Source organism: Meleagris gallopavo, chromosome 21 (genome assembly GCF_000146605.3).
Source record: "Meleagris gallopavo isolate NT-WF06-2002-E0010 breed Aviagen turkey brand Nicholas breeding stock chromosome 21, Turkey_5.1, whole genome shotgun sequence".
Classification (NCBI taxonomy): Eukaryota; Metazoa; Chordata; class Aves; order Galliformes; family Phasianidae; genus Meleagris; species Meleagris gallopavo.
This window is the reverse complement of record NC_015031.2, coordinates 1,267,794-1,290,868: the sequence shown is the minus strand read 5'-3', so window position 1 is coordinate 1,290,868 and position 23,075 is coordinate 1,267,794. Positions and strand designations below refer to the sequence as shown.

Below are 23,075 nucleotides of genomic sequence, written 5' to 3'. Positions count from 1 at the left end.
ACTCTGCAGCATTATCCCATCACCCATCCTCTTTAAGTGTGCTTTCCCTCTCTTCACAAAGTTAAGGTGCTGCTAAAAAGTTAATTTTTTTTTTTTCCTTTGACAAGACTGTCCTTGTACCTCACCTTGTGATATGTAAGCACCTGATATCCCAAACCTTTTCTGGTTAAGTAGCTGTAGGCTCCCTGCTTTGTCCTGGGCTGCTGGCAACAGAGTCAGAAAACAAGGTTAACTAAATCACATTTCAACTTTATTATAAAATTATAAACCAAACTTCTGTACCAAAACTAGTAAGTTTAACTATCATAGTACCAAGAGGATTTAATAGAGGATAACATGCCATTTCAAGTAGAATATTAACTTTAAAATATTTAAACTATGTACAGTGTACATAAAGCACATAAATATTTCCATTTACTTTATTAGTTCAGATCACTATATTCCTTTGGATTATTAAACAATTCTTTCAGATTTTGATTTAACACGAGCAAAACAGCATAGTCAGAAAAAGGTGCTTTTCCCTTCAGAAAGCACATTTCAGACTCCAGCTGGGTACCTCTTCTCATTCATAGAACTTCTGCCATTGATTTGCAGCTTGATATATTTACCATAGAAAATAAATCTACCCTGTAAAAGCAGATCTGCCCCCAGGGGGATGATCTTGCTACATACCCCCAGTCCTGAGTTATTGAAAAATGACATGAATTCTCACAGTGAGTTTACTACTGAGACTGTTCAAAGCTTTGTTTTCTCTGTATCTCTTAAAGATTTCCCTGTGAATCTCCTGAAGAGTAAGTAGTTAATGCTTACCTGCACTTTTTTTTTTTTAAAAAACATGATGCATTGAATTGCATCAGTTCTCATGCTGGAAGCTGTTAAACCTCAAGCCAAGTATTAGAGAACAACCTGAACAGGGGAAAAAAACTCAGCATTTTTAGTTGAATAAGCCTCAACAGCTGTCCTGTTTTTAGTCAGGAAGCTCAGAGGCCACCTCAGCAGTATAGAGGCTGTTAGCTGTGGCATGATGTCTTCATCTTAAGTCCCTAATCACCACCTATAAAGCAGAGCCCCTCTGCTCTGTGCCAGCTGAGGGTGTTGCCACTCATGCAGCATTAAAGATTGCATGTTAAATATTGCAGAAGTTGATTTGCTGTTATCTAACATTGCTTCAATAGATAGTAAGATGGCTTTAATGATACTTCTGTAACTGCATTTCCACTACTCCAGAAGCTTTAAGTCAAGACTTGTTTCATGCTGATCCACTCTTGACACCCACACAGAGATTTAGTTTGATCCACGTGATAAAAGGGAAAGTTGGGCAGGAAAAACCTGCAGCAGAAGGTGCTTAAGTTCAGAATTACTTGGAATGAGGATGCAGTCTCACAGTGGTAGAAGACTTAAGACATCAAAATTCTGGAACTTCAAACCCCATAGACCAGCCCTTGCAGGCCACTGCACACCCAGCTGTTCTCTCTAGCAAGGCCTCCAAGAGAACAAACTCTTCATAAGGGTAGCTCCAAGGGCTTGTGATTGTCACCTGTCACACCACAGACCTTACCCACCCTCACAAGCAGGATGATCACAAAATACATACTTGTGCCAAGCAGTCTTAATGCAGCAGGGCTGTAGTAAACGGAAGCTTCTGCAATGATGATCACTTCTCATTTTATTGATTCAAGGGAGATAAAGTTTCTTTCCAGTCTCTCTGCTAACATCACCTATACTTAACTATGATTGTTTAGCAATAGAAATCTTACCCTAGCTCACAAAAATCTAAAATACTCAAACTGTGAAGTCTTAGCTCCTTAATCACATGAAGTGACTGCTGACCTGCATCGTAAGGAAACCTACAAACAAACCAACAGCAGCAGACTGTATGTCCCTGTCCTGTTGGCACAATGAACACCAGGCAAGGTAAAGCTGTATGTACCACAGTCTTTCACTACCCATTATTTTTTTTCAGTAATCCAGAGCCATTTTCAAATAAAACAATACATTTTCTCCATAATCGTACTAGGCTAGAATTAAGCTTATTCTGAAGATGGAAATTGAAGGCAATCTGCCTGTCCTGCAAGCAAAAGCTAATAAATTTAGGGCAAAAAAAAAAAACAAACCTAGATTTTATTCCTTGAAAACTAAGCTGCCTGTGGGTGTGCTGCCCAACACAACAGAAGTAGAGTCAACATTCAATAGCAGCAAGATGTGTCACTTTGAGACCACAGTCTACTGTGTTTTTTATTCAGTGAAAAATAGGAACCTTCAGGATCTATGGTGAAAAGCTAGGCATCCATTTGTCCTACCTGTGGATCCAGTTACTCTAGAATGGAGGTTACTAATTATTTGTCTGCTGCTGACAATAAGCTCCAGGGAGCCCAGGCACTGTGGGGTAAAACAATATGATGGAAAGAGCACAGGCAAACATGGCTTAAGTAGGCAATTCCCCAGGCTTCATCCTTCCCTCACTTCCAGCAGGGCCTGTATCTTAACCTCTGATCTAACTTCTTGTAGCAACTTCACCCCTCTCTCTAACAGCAGATGAGGCTTTAAGGCATCACCAGTCTCCCTTATGCACACTTAGGACTTAAAGACATGGACAGCCCTTATCACGTACTGCCTGCATATGGGACACTCACTCATTCGCTTTCCACACTTGGTGCAGGTGACCATGTGGCCACACTCAAGCAGGACACAGTCTATGGGTAAGTCCATGCAGATTTTGCAGAGGTTGTCCTCCACACCAGGAAGCCCAGCACCACCTAGGTAAACAGGGGAGACAAAGGTATGTCACTGTGCAGTCTGTGAGTTGTCTTTATCCAACAGCTTCTGATGTATTCACACATTGAAGCTTTGAAAAATCCCCTTTGCATCTACATTCATGTGGGTATATAGCTGCTCCCATCAGCAGGGAAGCTTTAGCTTTTACAGTGTTTTCTGCACAATAGAAATGGATGGGGTAGCACTGAGATTCTTAGAAATGACACAAATAAAGCAGTGTGTAGAATATTACTTACCAGTTTGATCATCAGTGTCGGAAACTGCAACATAAAGAGAGAATGTTATTTGGTGGGAATAAAAGAAACTGGGAAGAAAGTTCCTCAAGCAGTGCTATCACTGCACTTTCAGCAGCCCTTGTGCCACTTTCTTTGGTGTTGAACAGTCTCACCTTTATTGCTGAACACAGCTGAGCACATGCACACAAACAGGTAGCAGTAATCAAAGGGAAAGGATACATTCCTTCAAAAGCACAAAATACAGCAAAATATAACACTGCTATATGCTTCTATTTCAAATAATTTTTAAGTATGTGGTGTTTTTGTTTTGTGGCTTTGGTTTTTAATTACCAGCAACTGCAGACTGGGACCTGAAAGTCAAGTCAGAGACGCTCTTTCAGCACACACCACTGTCTTCTCATCAGTCAGCTGTGCAGAGAGCACAGGAAGATCCTTTTGCGATAAAGTGAACCAAGCCAAAGCACAGGTAACCACAGCAGCTCAGCAGTGGGAGCCAATTGCTGACCACACGCCTGCTCTCGACAGAGCAGCTGCATCCCAGTGGTTTATGGTGATGCACTTCTCTGCTCACTCTGCCTGTTACCATGAGTCAAGTGATGAAAGCAGTTGCAGTCACCTGTCTGTAGTTGCAATCAGCTAATCTGGGTGATGCAGCAACATGCACAATCTGCCACAGCTAGATGAAATCCTGAGCTGGTTCTCCCTTACTGCTACTACAGGGAAGTCACTCTGCAGCTAGCATAATGCTCTCCTCATTAACACTTAGAAACTGATGAATAGTTGAGTACTTTCACTATGTGTATACTAGAATTTAAACCTCTATTCTACTTGCAAGTGTCAGATAGAATTCACTCCCTTCTGCAACTGTCTGTAGAAAAAGAAAATAGGTACACACTTGCTGAGTTCCTTACCTAGATGCTGAAGGTCTTTCTCTTTATAAAGCCGAGTCACCCTCTCCAACAGCTCCCACTTTTCACAGCAGCCCTTGTAGTTGACAAAGTTGCGAGCAAGAATTTCCTTCAGCTGTCGCACAGACAACTCACTGATGTCTCCAATGCTTGTTAGATCAGAAAGAGAAGCCTTCCTCCCCTGCACCAGGTTATCTTCCGAGTCAGTAGACTGAAAGGGAAAAAACTTGGAATGATTCTTGCTCTCAACACCTAGCATTGTAATTTAAATGAACTTTCAGCATGCACATAGTGGGAATTTATCAGAAATACAAATCCTAGGATGGAAATGAATCTTTCCTATGGCAATAGCATCCACACAGCACCAGTTCTGTAAGTGAAGGACAGGATGATGCTAAAGAAGGGGACTGGGTGGGTCTGGAGGAGTTCAGTCCAAATTGCTGCGTTTAGCCACCCATCTCTCTGTAGTAGTGGTTCTGTGGTGGCAAATACAACCTGGGAAACCTGGCGTTCCTTGTTCTTTGTCTCATTCTAAGACACAAACCTGTGTCTCCTCCTCTGTTGGTGCTTCTGCTGCATTCTCAACTCCTGTCATACCAACTTGGCTTGGAGGCACATACCCAATTCCCTAAAAGAGGAAATAAAGCTTTCACCAACACCATATCTCTGCTTGTCCAGAGGGAAATTAGCTTTACAGTTCAGCATAACTGCAACACCTCCCACACACCCACTGGACTGATAAATGGCAGCACAAGTGAAAAAGTAGGCATGCTGGCAGAAGTATTTCCTGTGCAGCACATTGCACACCAGCTATCAGTGCAGGTCTCTTCTTAAGACCACATCTGAAAAACTACTCAAAGACTACAGGTACAGAAATACCTCCTCAGCTTGTTCTGGATCAGATAAATAGGAGATACTAAGTGGAGGACCAGCAAAAACAACACTGGAGAAAGAAGGGCGAGTTGCTCTGATCGTCTAATAAAGTGCAAGGAACTGCAGTGTAATTACATCTGGCTGCCCCCCAGCTGTCATTCCCCTCTGGTTTGCCTGCTGACGAATGAGGCTGTAATGTTACCATCCTACTTAGGGAAGTGGTGACTTGCTAATGTTTACAAAACAAAATAAGAATATCAACAAAAAGAGGACCTGAACTGTAGCAGGATATCCTGAGAGTCAAGAAAGGAAGCTGAAATGTACTACAGGGCAGTAAGGGTACAGAGTACAAAGGTTAAAAAATGGGATTGGAAACATCCACGAAACTGGAAAATGAAATGGCCCTTTAAATACTTGTGGGGGTTTTTTTTGTTGATTTAAATCATTTTGGGACTTTTTTTTTGTATTACACACATCTGCCGAGGAAGCAGAAGGTAGATAGTACATCAACTTTCACTGCGCTAGTCTACAGGAAGTAAATGCCCATTAACTTATGTAACAGGACCAGGAGCAGATGTCAAACACTGTGTAAACTTCCCAGGCCAGATAGCAGAAAGACAAACAAAGCAAAAGTCAATTAAAAAAAAAAAAGCAAACCTTTACAAGGTTCATCAGAACAACAACATTCGTCATAAATGGGAGACTAGCAACAGAGCTGGGGCTTTGTCTTCTATTGATCTGGGTGCAGGTGACACTAAAAAACCCTGCCCACCTCACAGCTTCTTCCCCAGCACTTGTGTGTGTGTGGGGGGGAAGGGAAGTCCCCACACAGGACTGTGCTTGCACTCCAAGAACAATAACAATTGTATGTAATATTAGATTGAATGGTTGTCAAAGCTGTCAACATCAGCACAGAGGCAGATCCATGCACCTGCTTTTTAAGCAGACATCTTTAACGTTAAACTTCCACAGCACGTTGCCTGCTTGGAAAACCTCACACAGCATCTTAAAATAGAGACGGACCATTCTGCAAAAGATGCTTCTGGTTGGAGACTGTACCTCTCTGTGTTCCTGAGCTAGTGAGCTTGAGATGGGATCTGCAGACACTGGGGATGTGTCGTGTGAGGTAGGAGAGGCTGTGCTGGGTGGTGGGAGAATCACAAAGTCTTGCTGTCCAGAGGCACTAGTATGAAACGGGTTTGTTCTCGTCTGTTCCTCCTGGCTAGGCGCTGGTTGGTGGCCAAGAACCAGGAACACCAGGTCCTCCTTCTCACGGCACAGCTCGGTGGAGATCTCACGGAGCGCCAGGTAATCGCGCAGATCCTTCACCTTCATCTTGATCAGCTCTTCCCGCTGGAAACCTGTGGCTCGGACGCGCTGACAGAGGTGGCAGAGCAGGGGGCCGCCTTCGGGCTGGCTTGAACAGGACGTGCAGAAGTTGTTCTTACAGTCCAAGCAGATATGCTGGCAAACAGAAGGGAACAGAATCAAACAAACCTGCTGTGCCCTGAGACGGCAGCACAGCAACCGCAGCGGTGGCACCTGGAAGCCAAAGCGACTGTACCCCCATCAGAGCACCATCAAACCCTTGTCACTGAAGTGCACCAAGTACGTATGGGTGCTCCCAGACGAGGAAAATGAATGCTCCTAAGAGCAGACAGCTGGAATCCTCTCAGTTCATAGAAAAGCACTGCTCACACCAGAGGCCCGCCCAGGAAAGAATACTCTGAACTAACTGCACCACATTCATCCATGTTCATCCAGACCTGTTCATCCAGTTGCAGCCACAGATGAAATCACAAGATACCTGCAAGGCAGCCTGCAGAGTAAAGCCCAGCCAGCTGTGCACCGCCTATAAAACACCACTCTGTGCATTAGCAAAGCTCCAGCATGACAGAACTGCTTAAAACACATCTCCATTTCTCACTGCTTGCTATGAGCAACTGCCCCCCACCCTTTCTTCCTGTCCATTTCACCACAGCCATCAGTGAATGTTCTCACACTAAGAGGAAAAGGAGACAGCAAAGCCTACACTGACAGACAACAGAATTCAATTCTTATGCAATGAAACCAACTTATTTTCTATGATATTGACAGTGTGTGGGAATTGGTGCTACACAGAAAGTGATGGAACTTTTGGAAATATTAGGCCTCAGATGTTTAAAAGCTTTTCAGATCAAGTTCTGTTTGTTTAATGCATGCATCTCCCACTGCTCTGATGTCATCAGCCAGGGCTCAATTTCCAGCAGCTCCAACCACTCACCATCCATGCTGACCTCTGAAAAAACCTGATCAACACTTGGGAAAGTCAAACCCTGCGATTTCCAATAGGAATTGCAAAAATGCACTTCAGAGACCATCAGCCACACCACTCGAGTTCCGGGCTTTATGATTTACACCCTTTATTTCTACAGCTGCGCTTGGGATGGAGAAACAGCTTTCTTCCTCCTGTTTATGGCTCAGAACATCCTCACATCCTCTGGAGCACTGCAAGGAAAAACGCCCATGAAGACTTGGGGGGGAGTGACAAATAGAAAGTGATTGGGAAAAGTTTCACAAATTGTTCTTAGTGATTCAGGAACACTTCTAATGTCACAGTTCAAAGAAAGCAGACGTGTGCCCTGCGTTACACCCTGTAACACAGCTCCTGCTGACAGAAGCTCCTCCTGAAGCTCTCTGCAGCCTGGCAGCCCCACAGTGCCAACCCACAGATTTGCCACTAAAGGAAACTTCTGCACAGAGGGAATCTCCGGTCACACAAACCTGAAACTCATCTCAGAACTGCTTTTCCCCTGGAGGGATGCCACGTAAAAGGGCCCTTCATCAGTCACAAACAAGGCAGGAAGGAATGTGATCTCCATTTACCATCCAGTTTTGAGAAGTGTTCTGTAGCTTGGTCATTATGAAAAATACATTTTGGAAGCTTTTAACTGACTTTTTTTTTTTTAAACCTAGGGATTGCAGGAGCAATGCAGTTACTTAGAGAAGTTTCAGGGGAGAGACAGAACCTTCTGGTTGTGCTGGAGTGGGAGAACAAGCACTGCAGAAAGGCCAGTGAATGGAAAGTAACCACACAGACAGCACTTCCCTCTCCCAGCGACCCACCCTCTGCAGGACAGCCATCAGGAGAACTGAGGGGGGAAAGACCAAACAACCAAACAAATGAATACACACTGTGCTTGCTTCCAGCTGGAAGGAGCCTCCCCCACGCTCAAACTCCCACACTGAGTTACAGGGAATGCACTCTGTGGCCAAGGACCTTCCAGCCCCAAACTGTGCCTCTGTGCCCAGATATCACAGCCACGAGTGCAGCACAAAGGCTGTGTTATGCAGTGTGCTTTTTCCAAACAGCGATACCACAGCCAGCCCCAGTTACCTATTGTGCATTCAAGAAGTCAAAACACAACCAGGTCTCTGACCATCAGCTCCCACTGCTCTCCATCTTCAGGGGAAGCCAGCTGCCCCAGCCTGTGCTTCCCAGTTACATTTTACATCTTTTCAAGATGCTCCAGTAGTTACTTAAAGGCATCTTACAGGTACATGCTTTGCTCACATGTTCCCTACTCCACTCCTTTCAGTAGGTGCCACGCTACATGAAAATTTAAGACAATTACGATTGAAAGTCAAGTACTTGAAATACCATCATTCTGCCTTTTTAACTGCATTTAAATCATTGTTTAAGTTATCCACATGGTCTGCAATGCATAAGGAATTCATATTTTACCCATCGTATTGCAGCACAAGGATTAGCTGGACACTGGAGTTCAGAAGTACTGCCTCTCCTGGGAGGAAACACAGTTTTCTGTGGTCTTGTTGCATCAGAGTGATACTTCATACACAGCTTGGTTCATATCAACAGAATTAAAGAAATAAGACAGCTTACAAACATGTCAGTTTTTCCTCTAAGTTGTGTACACAGTTCTTTATGTCAAACCCCATCTGGAGCAGCCTTCCTGCAGCTGCTCTGCATCACCACCTGCAGCCATGCAGCTCCAGTCAGCCCCTGAGATCCAGCCCATTTGGCCAGGGTGGCAGAAGTGGCCCATGGCTGAGGAACCCCCCTTCACAATGCAGAACGTAAGCCTCACACATCTTCATGGATAGCACAGAATGGGAGCAGCTGAGACAGAAGCACGCACTGCACCGGGCTGTCCCAGATACACAGCCAGCCAGCACCAGGGGAAGTGCAGAACTCACTGGGGGCTGAAACATCTCGTGTTGCTTCAGCAGATCCCAACAAGGACATCACAGGACAGGACAGCATACAGACAGCACTGTAGCAGCCACGTGCAGTGCTTGCACTATTCCCAGCTGACTCAGAGACTGCCCAATGTCAGGGAAAAGCCTGAGAGTACAAAGAGGAGGAACACCCCCAGATTTCAAGCTGCAATGATTTCTGGAGCACTTCTCAGTGCGAAAATTCATCAACATCCCTGTTGTTCTAAGAGTAGAAAGCAACAGCTGGACCAGGACTTACCACTTCTCTGCTATTTGCCTGCATGAACAAATAGATCACACAGTGAGGCAGCAGAGTTTGGACTCTGAACAGCTTTCTTTACTCAAAGCTTTTCCAAGCAGCACTATAGGAACCACCACACCCCAATAATATCCGTGGCAGTATTTGCTGTCTAATTAAAAGACCTTGTGGCAACAATTATTTTGGCATCAGTATGCTCACAAATGAAGTTTACAAACAAGATTAAATGGAGTAGGGTTTTTTTTTTTGGCACCAAGCTTCAGCAATGCAACACACAACTTCGAAAAACCTTTATGACTTTTAGTTTGCAGTAGCAGCTTGGAAGAGATACATGGATTTTCCTTCACTGAAAGCAGAGAAAAACAACGATGCTTCTCAGTACAGTGGTTTTTTTTTCCCCCTTCTTAAGGGGCAAATTAAAAGCTAATGTTGAATGTAATGCTCCTCTAAGTGATTACAGCTAGGAAGGCCAAGATGGAAGTTATGTCATCTTTAACAATGTCTGCTAATTGCCAGAGAACGGCAACAAGACACAGAAGCAAAGACAAGCTGTCCTCTTCCATGTGGTATCCTCAAATCAGATGCCCCCAATGGACACTCATTTCTTTTCATGTTGGCTCTGTGTAGTTAAGGAGGAGGCACAGGGCACGCTGCAAACTGACCATTCCCTTAAACCAGTGGCACTGGGGAAAACTCTTACAACTCACCTTCCTCGAGGAGCTGTCGAAGTGCAGCCCGCACGCTTTGCAGCTCTGCTCAGAAGCTGTGGGTGATGGGAAGGAGCTGTACCCAGGGTTGGAGTAGGCTTGGGCACGGGCTCCCTGCGGCGCCTGCATCTCCTCGGGTGAGCCATCCAGGCAGAACCAGTTACAGCAGCTTGCCCACATAGTAACTGAAAGGGAAAAAGCAAGCGTCAGTAACTTGAGAAAAATCTGGGATTAACTTCCACTCGCTTATTTGGGAAAACAGTTGTACACATCATTATTTGTTTGTTCTCTTGCAAGCCAAATACTGACATGTACACACAACCTAAAATCCCAGCAGCTCAGTACAAAACGCCGCTTTGCCTTCTTAGACCACCCATGGAGAAGTATTCCAGAAACACGCTGCTGGGAATTTGCTCTGGGAGTTACAGAGGAGTTAGAATCCATCTGGGCATTCTGTTTTCAGAGCGCACACCACATGTCACCACGTTCTGCTAAACAGAGCACAAACTGCCTCCTCTGCACTTCTGCCTTCGCCCTGCAGCTCCTGGCCTTACACAGCAGCATTGGAAGATGAGTTTAAATGCAGCTGTTTATAACCATACATAAGAATGAATGAGAGCAGTGCAGGCTCTCAGTGCCACACGGCCCTGCAGGCACTGACAGCAATGCTGCAGTGTCAGCCTGGTGCTCATTTCCACATGCCACCGCTGTCATCCCGGATAAGCAGAGGTAATTATTGCTCGATAAATACACAGAGAGACGTTCCATGAACAGCAATAACCCATCACTCACTTGTATGAGCTCTGCACTGCAATCAGAAGACATACTTTAGATAGCATACTTACAAGTTAGTTTCCGCACACTGATTTTCAAGCAATCAGCCCTTCTCAGGCAGTAACACACCCCGACATCATGCAAAAGCACTGAATTGTGTTTCAAACGGTGCTGTTGGAGGCTTGTTCCTAAGAACTGCAAATCTAAACCACGGGAGAGATCCCTGCACAGGGAAACGAGCATCCCCAGGGCTGCAGCAGCACAGGCGAGCGCTCCTCCTGCTTCACAGGCCCCCACAAACCAGAGGCCACCCACGAGAGCACAACACACAAATGCTACTGCCCACCCCCAACTCTGTGTTTTCCTACCAAGCCCACTAATTCACTCCGGAACACTGCAACGTGTCGAACGTCAGGAAGAAAAACAAGGGAGTGCACAAAGCAGGATGGGATAAGACAACTCCACATTCAGCTGATTTGTGTCATTGCTGGGAAACAAAGGCTGACAACAGCCACTGACCAGGCTGCCTCTGATCTGTGGGTCTTTTCCCAGACACCTTCCATCATTATGGGAGCACGTGGAAACACGACAGCTGCTCACACAACACAGCTGCAGCCTGCAGTATGTAAGGCAGGTTTTAATCACTTACAAACCTCTGTGAATAAGTCTGCCTGCACGCAGGGCTTGCATTGACAGATGCTCCACTGAAATCACTTTGTGCTGATGTGTGACAGCCACACGACCAATTCTCCAGCAACTCAAGGAAAAGATGTCAGCCATGCCAGCAAGTCAACACTGCAGGCAGCACCGACAGCAGCAGTCTTCATTATCCCTGGATGCAGCACTTGCAGTGGCCAACAGCAGAAAGCAGATGTTTCACCCGTGCAACTGCAGGATGACAGCAGATCATGCCTTTGGGAAAGTGCAAGCTGAACTGCAGGCAAGCAGCAGGTAACTGCAAGCAGCCAGGCTGCCCTGCACCATGCACCTGCAGGTCCTATGAGAACCAAGGGTGGGGGTACAGGATTAAAACCAGCCCTGCCAGGGCATACAGACACAGCCGCCCACATGGCAACCAGCTCCACACATCTGTGAGCTCTGTGTGGACCTGCAAGCACTACTTCATCCCAGAGGAAATATCACTGATAATCAAGTTTTCAACCCATACACTACCAGAGGTGGTATTCATAGGATCAAAACCCAGGCACGCACTATGTTCACTTAAATACTATTTTAAGTCAAGCTCTCACCATCTCTCTTACTCTATATGCAGTATTAACACCAACACCTTCCTGGCTGGAGCAGCAGTCTGTCTACATGCAAAATTTATTACATGGATTTCTACCAAAAGGCGGGCTCTGGCTGTATGGCTTTATGTTTGAATAGGTAAAGGAAGGGAATTTTTACAACAGTGCAAACCATAAGGGATCCGAGCAAACAAAGCCAACATTTCTCACAGTCTTTGAGCTTTTGGCTCCACTTAATAAAGCTCTCTGTGAGCGTGCTTGGCTGCTCAGGAATGTAGGAAAAGGAGCACAGTGGCACCAAGGAAACACTTGAGTGAAGGGATCCAAAGGAACAGCACTCCCTCAGCAGCTGATTTTGCTCCCACACGAGCATAAGTCCCAGTAAGTCCTTCTCCTCCCAGGAGTCCTGCAGCCACCACCGACCCTTGCAGTTACTGCAAACAGAGAAGGGTGCCAAAAAGGGAGGGAGATGCAAAACAAAGAGCAGCTTGGCTGCCGAAATGTGTTCAGAAAGCTCAACAGGTCACCGTGACTTGGAAACATTCATCTCTTCCTCCAGCAGTTTTAAATTGTGATTTTTATGCTATTATTCCATGCTGTATCCCCTGCAAAATTCAACAGATCCCACTTTCATGAAGCCTGTTTTGCAATGGCTGAAGCTTAACGAGTTAACCAGTTGGTGCCTCGTTAAAAGCAGACTATAATTGCTCATTAAAAAAATGAAACAACACTGATAGTGTGCTGCTAAAATTAGCTCCACTAATAACCTACCACTTGAAAAGTGAAGTCACTGCTTCCTTGGGCACAAGTTACCATTTACTTGAGCAGGTTATTCTGCAGCCCTGTTATCAAGTGACATTTACTCAGTCTATCAGTCTGTGTCACAGGCACACAGACCTGGATTACAATGAATGGGAGAAACCATACGCTGGGACAGAAGGGAAAGTCAAAGGCAGCATTTACAAGGGGCAAGCAGGCAGGCTGTCCTCTGAGCACAGCATCTGTGGAGTGGAGCCTGAGAAAGCATGGAGGGGAGGAAAGAGGAGAGCAGGAGCCAGCCCCATCCAGCTGGGGGGAAGCACAGCTATCTCATTCAGTGCTGGGACAACAGCTTTGGGCACATTAGTTCTTTTTAACCTACAAATGGAAAAGTTGTATCTATGAGCAAAGGCACTAGTCCACATGTGCCCAGTGTGACAACATGCCTGCGTTGCAAAGCCACATAAATGCCAGAACTGTATCACTGCTAGAAACACAGCTTGGATGAAGAGGTTAACATTTTGTTCTGGAAGGACTCAATATTGCTCATCTCTGCTCATTCAAGTCCTCTATGCTGACAGTCTTTATGAAGACAAACACGATTGCTCCGATCGGCCGCTTGGATGGCAGCCTAAGAACGCCAGCAACAAAGAGGATGGAGCACTGCAGTCAGTCTGCAGTGAGCTCAGAGAAGCAAGCACCCAGGTTATTTCATGGTGGCTTCCACACACCAAGGAGCACATCTGCCCTGCCTGCACACTGCCCACCCCTTCCCCATAGGATGCAGAGGGCTCGTGGCTGGTAGCACAGCTTGTGCTTTTGGGTAAAGCATCTTCAGTTCCTCCAACTGCCACAGCCATACCTGCAGCCGTGGGGCTGGTAGGAAGGCTGTGCAGGGGGAGCAGGAGGCACACTCACCTCATTGCTCTCAGCTGAGGAAGGAGCACAGCTCAGGGCTGCTCCTCAGAGCACACGAGCCCAGAGGAAGGCAATTTGGCTGCACACCAGCATCTTAATCAAGGAAGTGACATCCATTCACCACAGAGCAGAAAGGAAACAGTGCAACCCATAGGGGCAGGGCTGTGCAGGAAGGAGCCAGAGAGAGGCCCAGCACTGCTCCACTGCTGAAACGTGGCTGTGCTCAGCATCACTGCTTCCAACAGTAAAACAGAGTATTTCCTAGTTACGCTGCACAAGTGACACCACTGTGCAGCAGAGACCCTTTTATATTGCTATCCACTTAGTTTACAATGGAGTAGATCATCTGCAGTGTAAGCACTTTGAAAAATTGCTTAAAGAGAAAGAGTTAAAAATTAAGAGATCTCAAATCATTAAAAAAAAAATACAGTTGGTAGTCCAAGAATACTTTGTAGCTTTAGCAGTGCTTATCAGCAGTTGTGTTAGTTTGCAAGCAGACTGTGCCTAACACTTGCTGCTGTTCTGTCTGTTTGAAGGTGAAGTTTGAAGGTGAAATCAGTGTGAGCACCCAGTGCCCATCAGCATACCCCCAGTACTGCTACCAGCACGAGGACCTGCACTTCCAGCACGTCTCTGAAACCTTTTCCTTGGGAAACCAAAAGGATGCTTTTAGCAAGCTGAGGGATTTCTGCAGCACTGCATGGGAAGATGGTTCCAAAGTCCCCGAGCTCTGAGACATGCACCCAAACTGCACAGCACCCACCTGCTGTCCTGCTCCACATCTGAAGCCAGATGACTTCACCCAATTCCCAGATGAGGGCTTTGGAAATCCTGTTTCGTTTTAAAAGGAACTGATAGCTGGGTTGTGCATTATTTCAATGCAAAGTATTTATTTTGACCTAAAGTCACACTGCACATATTGAAAACTATTTAGACGACAGTTCTCCTTGCTATTAACTCTAATTAGGTTTCCAGACATCTGCCAAGATGGCAGTGCAGTAACAGCCTGCTTTTTCCCTTGCAAAAGTCAGTGACATTCTATCAGCAAGCTAGCACAAAACCCAGCACTTAACACCACCACGTGACTGACTACTTCTAGGCCACATTTTGCCTTACCTATTTTGTCTTAAATTCCTTTGCCTCAAATTATTTGGAGAGGGGAATGGATCTGACAGCCTGTCTCCCTTCCAACACAAAACATGGTGCACTCTCTCACATCAGCTCAACATACACACCTCTGAGGTGAGGTCAGCTGCAATAGATAGCACAAACCAAGTCAGAAAGAGATGAAAGGAAACTCTGGAAAAGTTAAGATTCCAAAGTACTCCATTTTGTTACCATACCTGCCTGGCACCCTGTGCACGTACCCGTGTCTGTAGTCTTTATCCAACATGCAGAAGTGAAAGCAAAAGGGGAAGCTCTGCCAAAACTGCAGCAGTCAACAGCCAGAAACACAAGATGCTGCATACTATTTCAATCAATACTTTTTATGGTAGGACAAAATCGATCCTGGCTTGCACTCTATTATTTTTTCCTCTTTTCATTCACAGCATCACAAGTCTCTCTTGGATTTCATTTCATGCAGCTGTTTTTCTCAGGCTGCCAAAACTGTAGTGACAATATATAGCAGTGAATTGCTAAATGAAGATTGAAAACTTAAAATAACTGCATGGGTTTGAATAACCTCAGCTTCCAACAAGGAAAAAGCCAATCATCATTGCATGGCTTTAGTGATGCTCCTCTGGGTGGGGCAACACAGAGCTGGAGAAGAAAGGGGAGGAGAGGATGGCACATCCTGTGCATCTTCATCATACCACTGAAATCCCCACTTGAAATAAAAAGGCATCAAGCCATGTCTATCTCTTGGGCCAAGACTGCAGCACATCACCTTCCATCTTGACTCAGTGAGCGACGTGCTCGTAACAGTTCATCTTTGGAATGAAGCACAGCAGTACAGGGGAGGCTGATGGGAGAACGAGGCATCACCCCAGGCAGAGCTCCTCCAGCTTACTTTAGCAGACGGGTGCACAGCAAGATGCATCTCACCATTAATCACTGTGAGGAGCACTCAAACTCTGTCCCACTTAGAGCATCAGGTACAAGGATTTGGAGAGATGAAGTACTCAGAGTAGCTGCTCCCAAAATAGAAAGCTTTAAGCACAATCTCAAGCCTTGCAGTTTTACTCATCCAACAGCTGAGCTTCTCTTGGAGGTGGTACTGTATTAGCATTCAGGAATACATTAAGTTTGTCTGAAATTGGGATTGTAATTGGCATCAACGCTCTCAAGACCTGCTACCTCCCTCTCAGACACCCAGGATCAGAAGTGCTCACTGATGAGCTACGGTGCCAGTTGGAAGCCTCCTAAACCACCTCTCAGGGGAAGTTTGAGATTTATTATTTAAGCAGTGCACTTTACATCTTTTTTTAGAAACCAGAAAACAGCCTCAGAACTCCCAACACATAAAGCCCACTCTTTCCCCTTTGCTCCACAAACCTGTAGTAGAAAAGAAAAAAAAACAAGGAACCCATACATGTGAGATGGATGATTGTGCAGTAAAATAGCAGCAGAGATCTGTGCAGACCAGCAGGCAACCTCTCACCTGTTCAGCTGCAGCCAGAAAAAAAATACTGTTTTTATTTGCCTAGGCTGAAAAAAGATGAATGTATGTAATTTAGGCATATCACAACAAGTACAAACATCACTTGCTCATTTCTCAGCTATACTTATTCCAAATTAACCTGAATTCAAATCCAAACCAGGTGCTGAGATAGGAGAAACGCCACGTTTTCAGGTTGGATATTAGGAAAACTTCTCCAAAAGAGCAGTGGGCAGGGGCACAGCGAGGTGGGGGGGTAATGATCACCATCCCTGGAGGTGTTCCAGAGCCATGGAGATGTGGCAGTGAGGGCTGTGGTCAGGGGGCACAGTGGGGTGAGGTGGGAGTTGAGAATTTGAGAGCTTCTTTCCAAGCTGAGTGGTTCTGTGATCACAGCTGGCAGTGTGGAAGCTCTGTCCTCTAGCTCACTAGAATATCTGAGTTTGCTGGCAATTAAAGAAAGGTGGGCACAGAGTCTTGTGCAGCACTGAAAAGCAAGAAAACAGAATACAAGTATTGCTATTGAGACAAAGGAAATGTTGAAACCCAAAAATCAGTTCATTTATGGCTTAGTCACTTCATCTGCAGGCAATGAGAGAAATACCCACCCTCATTTGTGGTAAGCTGGTAAAGGTGAAAGCTTGAGAGATACTTTGAAGTTCCTCTCTTGAAGCATTTCCATAGATATTAACAGTCATTCTTGTGCCAAACAGCCTTCATTTAGCACTGAAGCATTTGAAACTGAAACTTGCTTACACGCAACCCTGTATAAGAGCTTGAAAACTGAGGGAAAGTGCAAGCCTTACCACCCATGTCTGCCAGCAGAACTAACAGGAACTACTTACAGCAGTCAACAGGAAGGATGATGTAAAGCAGCCCATCTCCAACCGCCTGCAGGACCTGCTTCTAGGGCAGAAAGGTTCCCAAGCTGGCAACTGAACAAGGGCAGAGACCAAGGAACTGTGCCTCTTCTTCATTCAGCCTCAACCTCTGCTGAACGTTAAGGATTTGTAACCCCAAACCACTGGGGATTGAAATCCTGCTTTGTTCAAACTGAAACGCCCAAATAAACCCAGCAACTATATTGCCCACTAATTTTGGATGGTGAATTGAAGGGTAACATCCCATGGAGATGCTGGTAGAGCTCACAGGGGAGCTCACCTACCCTATCAGCACAGACCACTTGCATACAAGAAATCATTTCTCTACCCTGCAGCTAAATTCATGACAAAAAAAAAGAAAGCCATTTTCCTTTGTTACATCTCCACTTATGTATTACAGCAGAATATTAAAGCTCTGGGCCAAACACTTGAAGCATCTGTGCAAACTGGCAGCACAGCACTAAGGCACAGCTGGAATTCACACTGACCAAAGCAGAGAGTCAGGACTGTTGAACATGAAGTGGCTGCTGGATCCTACCTGTAGAAAATACACAGAAAAGACTGAGAAGATAAGTAATAAAAGCTTCAACCAGCCTTTAAGAACTCACATCCTTCAGACCCCAAACCTTTGTCACCAAGAGGAAATCTCCCATATATGGCATCAACAGACTCGGTCCACATTTCAGCTCGTGGCTCTTGGCAAGCCCAGGCATTCAGGGATCCTGAGTCAGTGCTCCAAAGATCACTCAGTTTTATAAGCCAACAAATCTGCTCCACTCCAGCTGTGGGGCCTTTGTTTTGTTTTCGAGTTTACTGTGGTTTGGAGTTAGTTTTCTTGCATTTCCCCCCCCAGCATTCACAGCACAAACATCATCCCGTTTCCATTTTGCTTCTCTGAAACTGGGAGGAGCACTTTTTTCCATTCAGGTTTGTCTGTAAGACCAGACTTTTGTATTAGACTAGAACCTGGTGTCAGGTTAAGAAAACACCAACTATTATGGAAGTGAAGATATTATGCTGCCTTGTGCTTTCACACTGCCTATTAACAAGGACTGCTTGAAATAAACCCAAACATCCTCACTCCTGCTCCCAGATCCCAAGCATCATCCCCAGCATTCCAGCCCAGCAGACATCTCCTGCTCCCATCCTGAGCCCTTCTTTTGCTGCTGAACTTTTGGACTTGGGAACTGCCCCATATTTTTATTACATACACAAAATGAGACCCCACTTATTGCTACTTAAGGAAAAATAGGACCTAAAGTTCAACAGCCTCCATTAGGAAACTGCTTTCAGATTAGTCACTGAATAAATAACAAGGGACAACTAGGGGTGAGGATTCCTGGTTTCAGTTTCCAACTCCATTGCAGATGACCTTTGCATGTGGTCACTTCAGTGCTCTGTGCCTCAGTTTCCCCAACACAATGCAGATAATAGAACCAAATTAACATTATTTCTTCAAGACATTGCTATGTCCACAATGTTGTTAGATACCTTCAGAGAAACACCACAGCTTGCAGAAGTAAGGCGCTCCTGGAAAGAAATGCTGACAGTCAATATGTACTTAAGACCTCCTTACACTTCATTTATAGCTCAGAAGGTTTGCTAAATACTTGCATGCTATTTCCTCCATACCAAGGACTCAAGCTGATGGACCGAGCAGACAGGAAGAGCTGGGATCCTTTTCTCCATGTTTGTTTCTAATCGGCAGAAGTTTAGGAGCTACAGCCACGCATTCCAGATCTAATTTCAAGCTTGCATCTGTTATCCAGGCAGAGCAATAAAAGCCTTACCTTGTGTTATCAAGAGTCCCATCCCAAGCCTAGGAACAAGCTCAGACTCCCATAGCATTGCCTTCCCAAGTTACACAGCTTGAAAACCCAGCAAGGAGACAGGGCTTGTTCCAAGGATGATCACCTTACCTCGCTGCACAAAGACAGGTTTTCAAGAACCAGGCTTGGATTTGGTCTATGTTTTGTGGTATGAAAAGGCTTCATTGTCCACTGCTGAATACACTGTTTAAAAGCGTGACAGAAATAACATCTAACATAGCAATAAGGTGAACTGAAACTAAAACCCATACAACCATATTAAGCTGTTACTTCGTATCTCTAAAATATGCAGTCTGAAGCTCTTCAAATAGGTTTTCACCAAGGAAAGGTTCAGAGATGATATCAGCACCGCTATCAGATGAAGCTCTCTGCAGGTCGAAGCTGTCTCCCAGGGCAGACAAGAAATGCTGCAAGTGCTTTGCTTTAACTGCACTGCTTTGCTGTGTGCAAGCAGTCATTTACTGGTGCTTTGAATTCCAGCTGCATTCCCTATGCACATTTTGTAGGCACTGCAATTCAGCAGTGGAGATGCCAGCAGCAAGCTAAACATCTCAATTCTTTTCAGGGATGTCATTCTGAGTGAAGTGGGGAAAAAACTGAAACGAGATTTCAATTCCAAAAAAGCTGTCTTAAGCTCAGAGAAGCTGGTACCAAGAAGGGTAAGGGCAGCAAGGCACTGCACAGGCTGCTCTGAGTGGTGGTGCCCATCCCTGCAGACCCCCAGGGTCAGGCTGGAGGGCTGTGAGCACTGATGGAGCTGTGGGTGCACAGGTGGCTCCTGGGGTCCCTTCCAACTCCAACTGTTCTGTGGTGCTATGATAAGCACCAGGAAAAGAGCAGGAAGGCCAGTAAAAAGAAGGTTGAGGGCTCTGAGTCTATTTTCACTGACAATGCATCACATTTCTCCTGCACAGGACACTACACATCTCACATGGGAGGCTGTGCACGGAGAGATGCACAACCACGGGCTGCATCTGAGTAACCCACACGAACACACAGGAACCACTCAGCCCTGTGCTGAGAAACAGTGTGAGGAACACAGCTGGGAGAAACCCGAGTCCTGTGCTCCTGAGCACCTTTATATATAAACACCGCCTTCAACTCCCATTTTTTTTTTATTATACACTCAAAAGGGACCAAGAAATCCACGCTTTATATGGAATCTGAAAAATAAACTGTCTCCAAACTATTTGGTAATGCTCGTGTGATGGCCGCAAGGCAGCCCGCAGTTTGGACAGCTGTGCGAGCGGCCACAGAAGCTGCATTTCAGAACAGCCCTGCCTGGAACAATTGAAACTTTCTCCAGGACGAAGTCCGCACACAGAGCACAGTGTTCCCCCGCGACAGCACAACAGTTTCATTATTGTTTAACTACTGAAAAACAGCTCTGATAATCTATCAAGCCTGACATCTCAGCCGGCCCAGCAGGCCAGGCGTGTATAGGAAGGGGCTCGAGGATCCAAGAAGGAAAATTATTTTGTTAATCTAAACAGAGGAAGCGTTTCTTCTGGGGAATAATTTGCCATTTTTAAATCTGTTCTGGAAACCAAGGGCCTGTTTGTCCTCAGAGTTATCATATGCGAGGATCTAGAAAGGAAAGCATTCCATCCGATGAATTTGCTCCTTTAAAATGGGCCTTGTGAATTGCAGCCTGGCAGTCCTTCGGAGAGGGGATCTCCCTGCAGCACAGCAGCCCCCCAGCAGCAGTTCCAGCCCCACGTGCTCCCTTAGCATCAGCCTGAAGGAAAAGATTCCACAAGGGCACTGCTTACCAGTGTTCTTCAAAGCATTTCCCACAGCACTCTGAATGCAAAAAGGCGTCAAGAGGAAGAGAAAACTGATATTAATATTTGAGCCTACATGGAAGTACAATACAAGCAATCTTATTTTGAGTTTTTTTTTTTTTGCTGGACCACAAAGCCTACTTGAGGCTCAAGTGACATCAAGGATCACTGATGTCAAGAACTCAGAGCTGATACAGATACAGAGAAGAAGCAGCAGCCCTCAGAAAGCAACAACTCTTTTTAAAGCAAGGAGTACCTCATGGGAACATAAGTCTAAAAAGCCAAGGAGGGCTTTGAGAAGTTGGAACGAGCTCTCAGCTCTGAGAAAGAAGGGAAAATAAAAGCGTAAGATCCCAACCTGACAGCCATACTCTGCCTCTTACAGAAAACTGTGGTTTTTCAACCTGGCAGCGTTCTCTGAAGACTGAATAACCACTTTCAGAGGGATGCACAATCTGGTGACAGAACCCAGCCTGCAGACAAGTGCTGCTTCTGACATCAGTTCAGGGCAGTGCAATTCTCCTACTCCAGCTCTCCCCCACCTGCGAGATGGAGAGCAGTTACTCATCCTGCAGAGCCTTCAGGCTCCTGAGTGCCAGCTGGTGTGAGCTCAAAGCACTAATCTCTGCCTTCTTGCCACGACCTTCACTGGGAAGCAGAGGAAAACCAGCACAGTACGGAGGATACAACCAGGTGCTAGGGCACAGGGGGTTTGCAGGCAGCAAGTTCATGCCATGCTGCTGTCCCAGCTCAGACAACAGAGAAGCACCAGGTTCCCCCACACTCATTACCACACACCTGCAGCTCCTCTCATCCAGATTAGGGGCAGTTCCTGACCAGTTCACCTCACAAAGAGACGTGCACACACCTCACTGCCTCTCCTCCATCAGACATTAATCTCTCACCCCCTTGCACCCCTAAGCAGCCAGTTCAAAGGCACAGGAGTTGCTCATTTCTGATCTTTGGATCGGGCTCCATACTCCTCAGGGCCTTTGAAAGGCTTTAGAGAGCAGACTCCACAACACCCTAAATACATACAACAGTGCACTCTGAGACAGAAGGGTAACCTACACATAGCAAAAGGTTTCTTCTCCTCCACGTATTCCAGCAAAGCCAATAGGCACAGCACAGGGACAGCATTTCCCCTGGCTGGAGGTGAGGCTGCAGACCACAGCTGTGCATCAGGTGCAGCCCCAGGTGAGTCAGCAAGGACAGCAGGAACAGATCACTGCAAGTGATGAGCAGCCTGCCCACTTCCCACAGCTGCTGCAAAGTCTGAAGCACCTCTTTTAATAACCCTTCCGTGTGTAGCACTGGAGATTCATGCTCTAGCCTGACTGAAGAGTTTGCATCTAAATTATGGCTTTAAAGCTATTCCAATTCAACAGAAACTTGAGCTGTTCAGCACTTATCCATGAACACCAATGTGATGGCAATCAGCTTTTAATTAAGCCCAATTGCTGCCAGCCGGGGGGACGCTCACACCGCAGAGGGCTACAGCTGGGGAGCTGCAGCAGGGTTGATGCAAGCAGAGAGAATCATCCCTAATAGAAAACACAACAATAGCCCGAGCAAGTCGTTTGGTTTCATTAGACCCAATTGTTCTACTGAACATAATTATGCTTACAGAAGCAAAGGTCCCTAAGAATGAAGAGACCTTCCTCTCAACCACTGTGAATGCAAAATGGGTTAAAGAGATAGCACGGTGCAATGGAGTGTGACAGGACCTAAAACCATAAGAACCGGCATTTGGAGCCAACAGCTTCATGTTCTCCTTCCCAGCTCTGCAAAAAGCAGGTGGCACTGGAACACGACAACAAGGGGAAAATACTGTTTCTTCTTTCACATCGCCACCTACACGCCTTAGGCATCGCTTAATTTAAAATATGAAGCTCACAGCTTTTAAGCACAACCCGCTACATTGTCACACACAGAACACGGCCGTTGCCATCCTAACCAAATGGAGAGCCGAAAAAGAACCACACGGTGATGGAACAACTGGGCTGGAAGGGACCCATAACCATCCCTGAGCCCAGCCCGGCACTGCAGGACTGCTCCAAGAAGGAGAGCACGGGAAGTTCTGCACAACCTGGAAAAAAGGGAGAAGTGCTGTGAAATCCCGCACTGCCCTCACACAGCACCAAGCCGGGCCAGGAGGAGGGGACGCACAAAGAAAACACTGCTACGTCCCGGCAAGTCGCGCGTCGCTCCGAACGAACCTTAAGCAGAGAGCCGCAGCGCTCAGACATCGCGTCAGTGTCACAGCTACCTCCGCAGGTCGCAGCCCGCCGCTCACATCCCAACGGAG

At 46.0% G+C, this 23,075-nt stretch overlaps 1 protein-coding gene across 2 annotated transcripts; it reads right to left on the bottom strand.

Annotated features, from left to right (window-relative positions):
- Nucleotides 1-583: 583 nt before the first annotated feature.
- On the bottom strand, nt 584-23,075 carry RFFL (ring finger and FYVE like domain containing E3 ubiquitin protein ligase). Of its 2 annotated transcripts, XM_010721748.3 has the most exons (7): nt 22,987-23,075; nt 9,977-10,161; nt 5,852-6,256; nt 4,464-4,547; nt 3,923-4,130; nt 3,012-3,035; nt 584-2,756 (listed from the first exon to the last, which is right to left on the bottom strand). In XM_010721748.3, the coding sequence occupies exons 2-7, from the start codon at nt 10,154-10,156 to the stop codon at nt 2,575-2,577; spliced, it is 1,083 nt and encodes a 360-aa protein (XP_010720050.1). In that variant the 5' UTR covers nt 10,157-10,161; nt 22,987-23,075; the 3' UTR covers nt 584-2,574. The 2 variants fall into 2 exon arrangements, with proteins under 2 accessions (XP_010720050.1, XP_031412267.1); XM_031556407.1 differs by lacking the exon at nt 4,464-4,547.

What these genes read in the sequence shown, in the direction of transcription:
- RFFL (XM_010721748.3), bottom strand. Translation starts at nt 10,156, where the DNA reads ATGTGGGCAAGCTGCTGTAACTGGTTCTGCCTGGATGGCTCACCCGAG. An exon ending in TCGACAGCTCCTCGAGGAAG is followed by an intron (nt 6,257 to 9,976) that starts GTGAGTTGTAAG and finishes TCTGTTTGCCAG; the next exon opens with CATATCTGCTTGGACTGTAA. An exon ending in CGACACTGATGATCAAACTG is followed by an intron (nt 2,757 to 3,011) that starts GTAAGTAATATT and finishes CTGTTTACCTAG; the next exon opens with GTGGTGCTGGGCTTCCTGGT.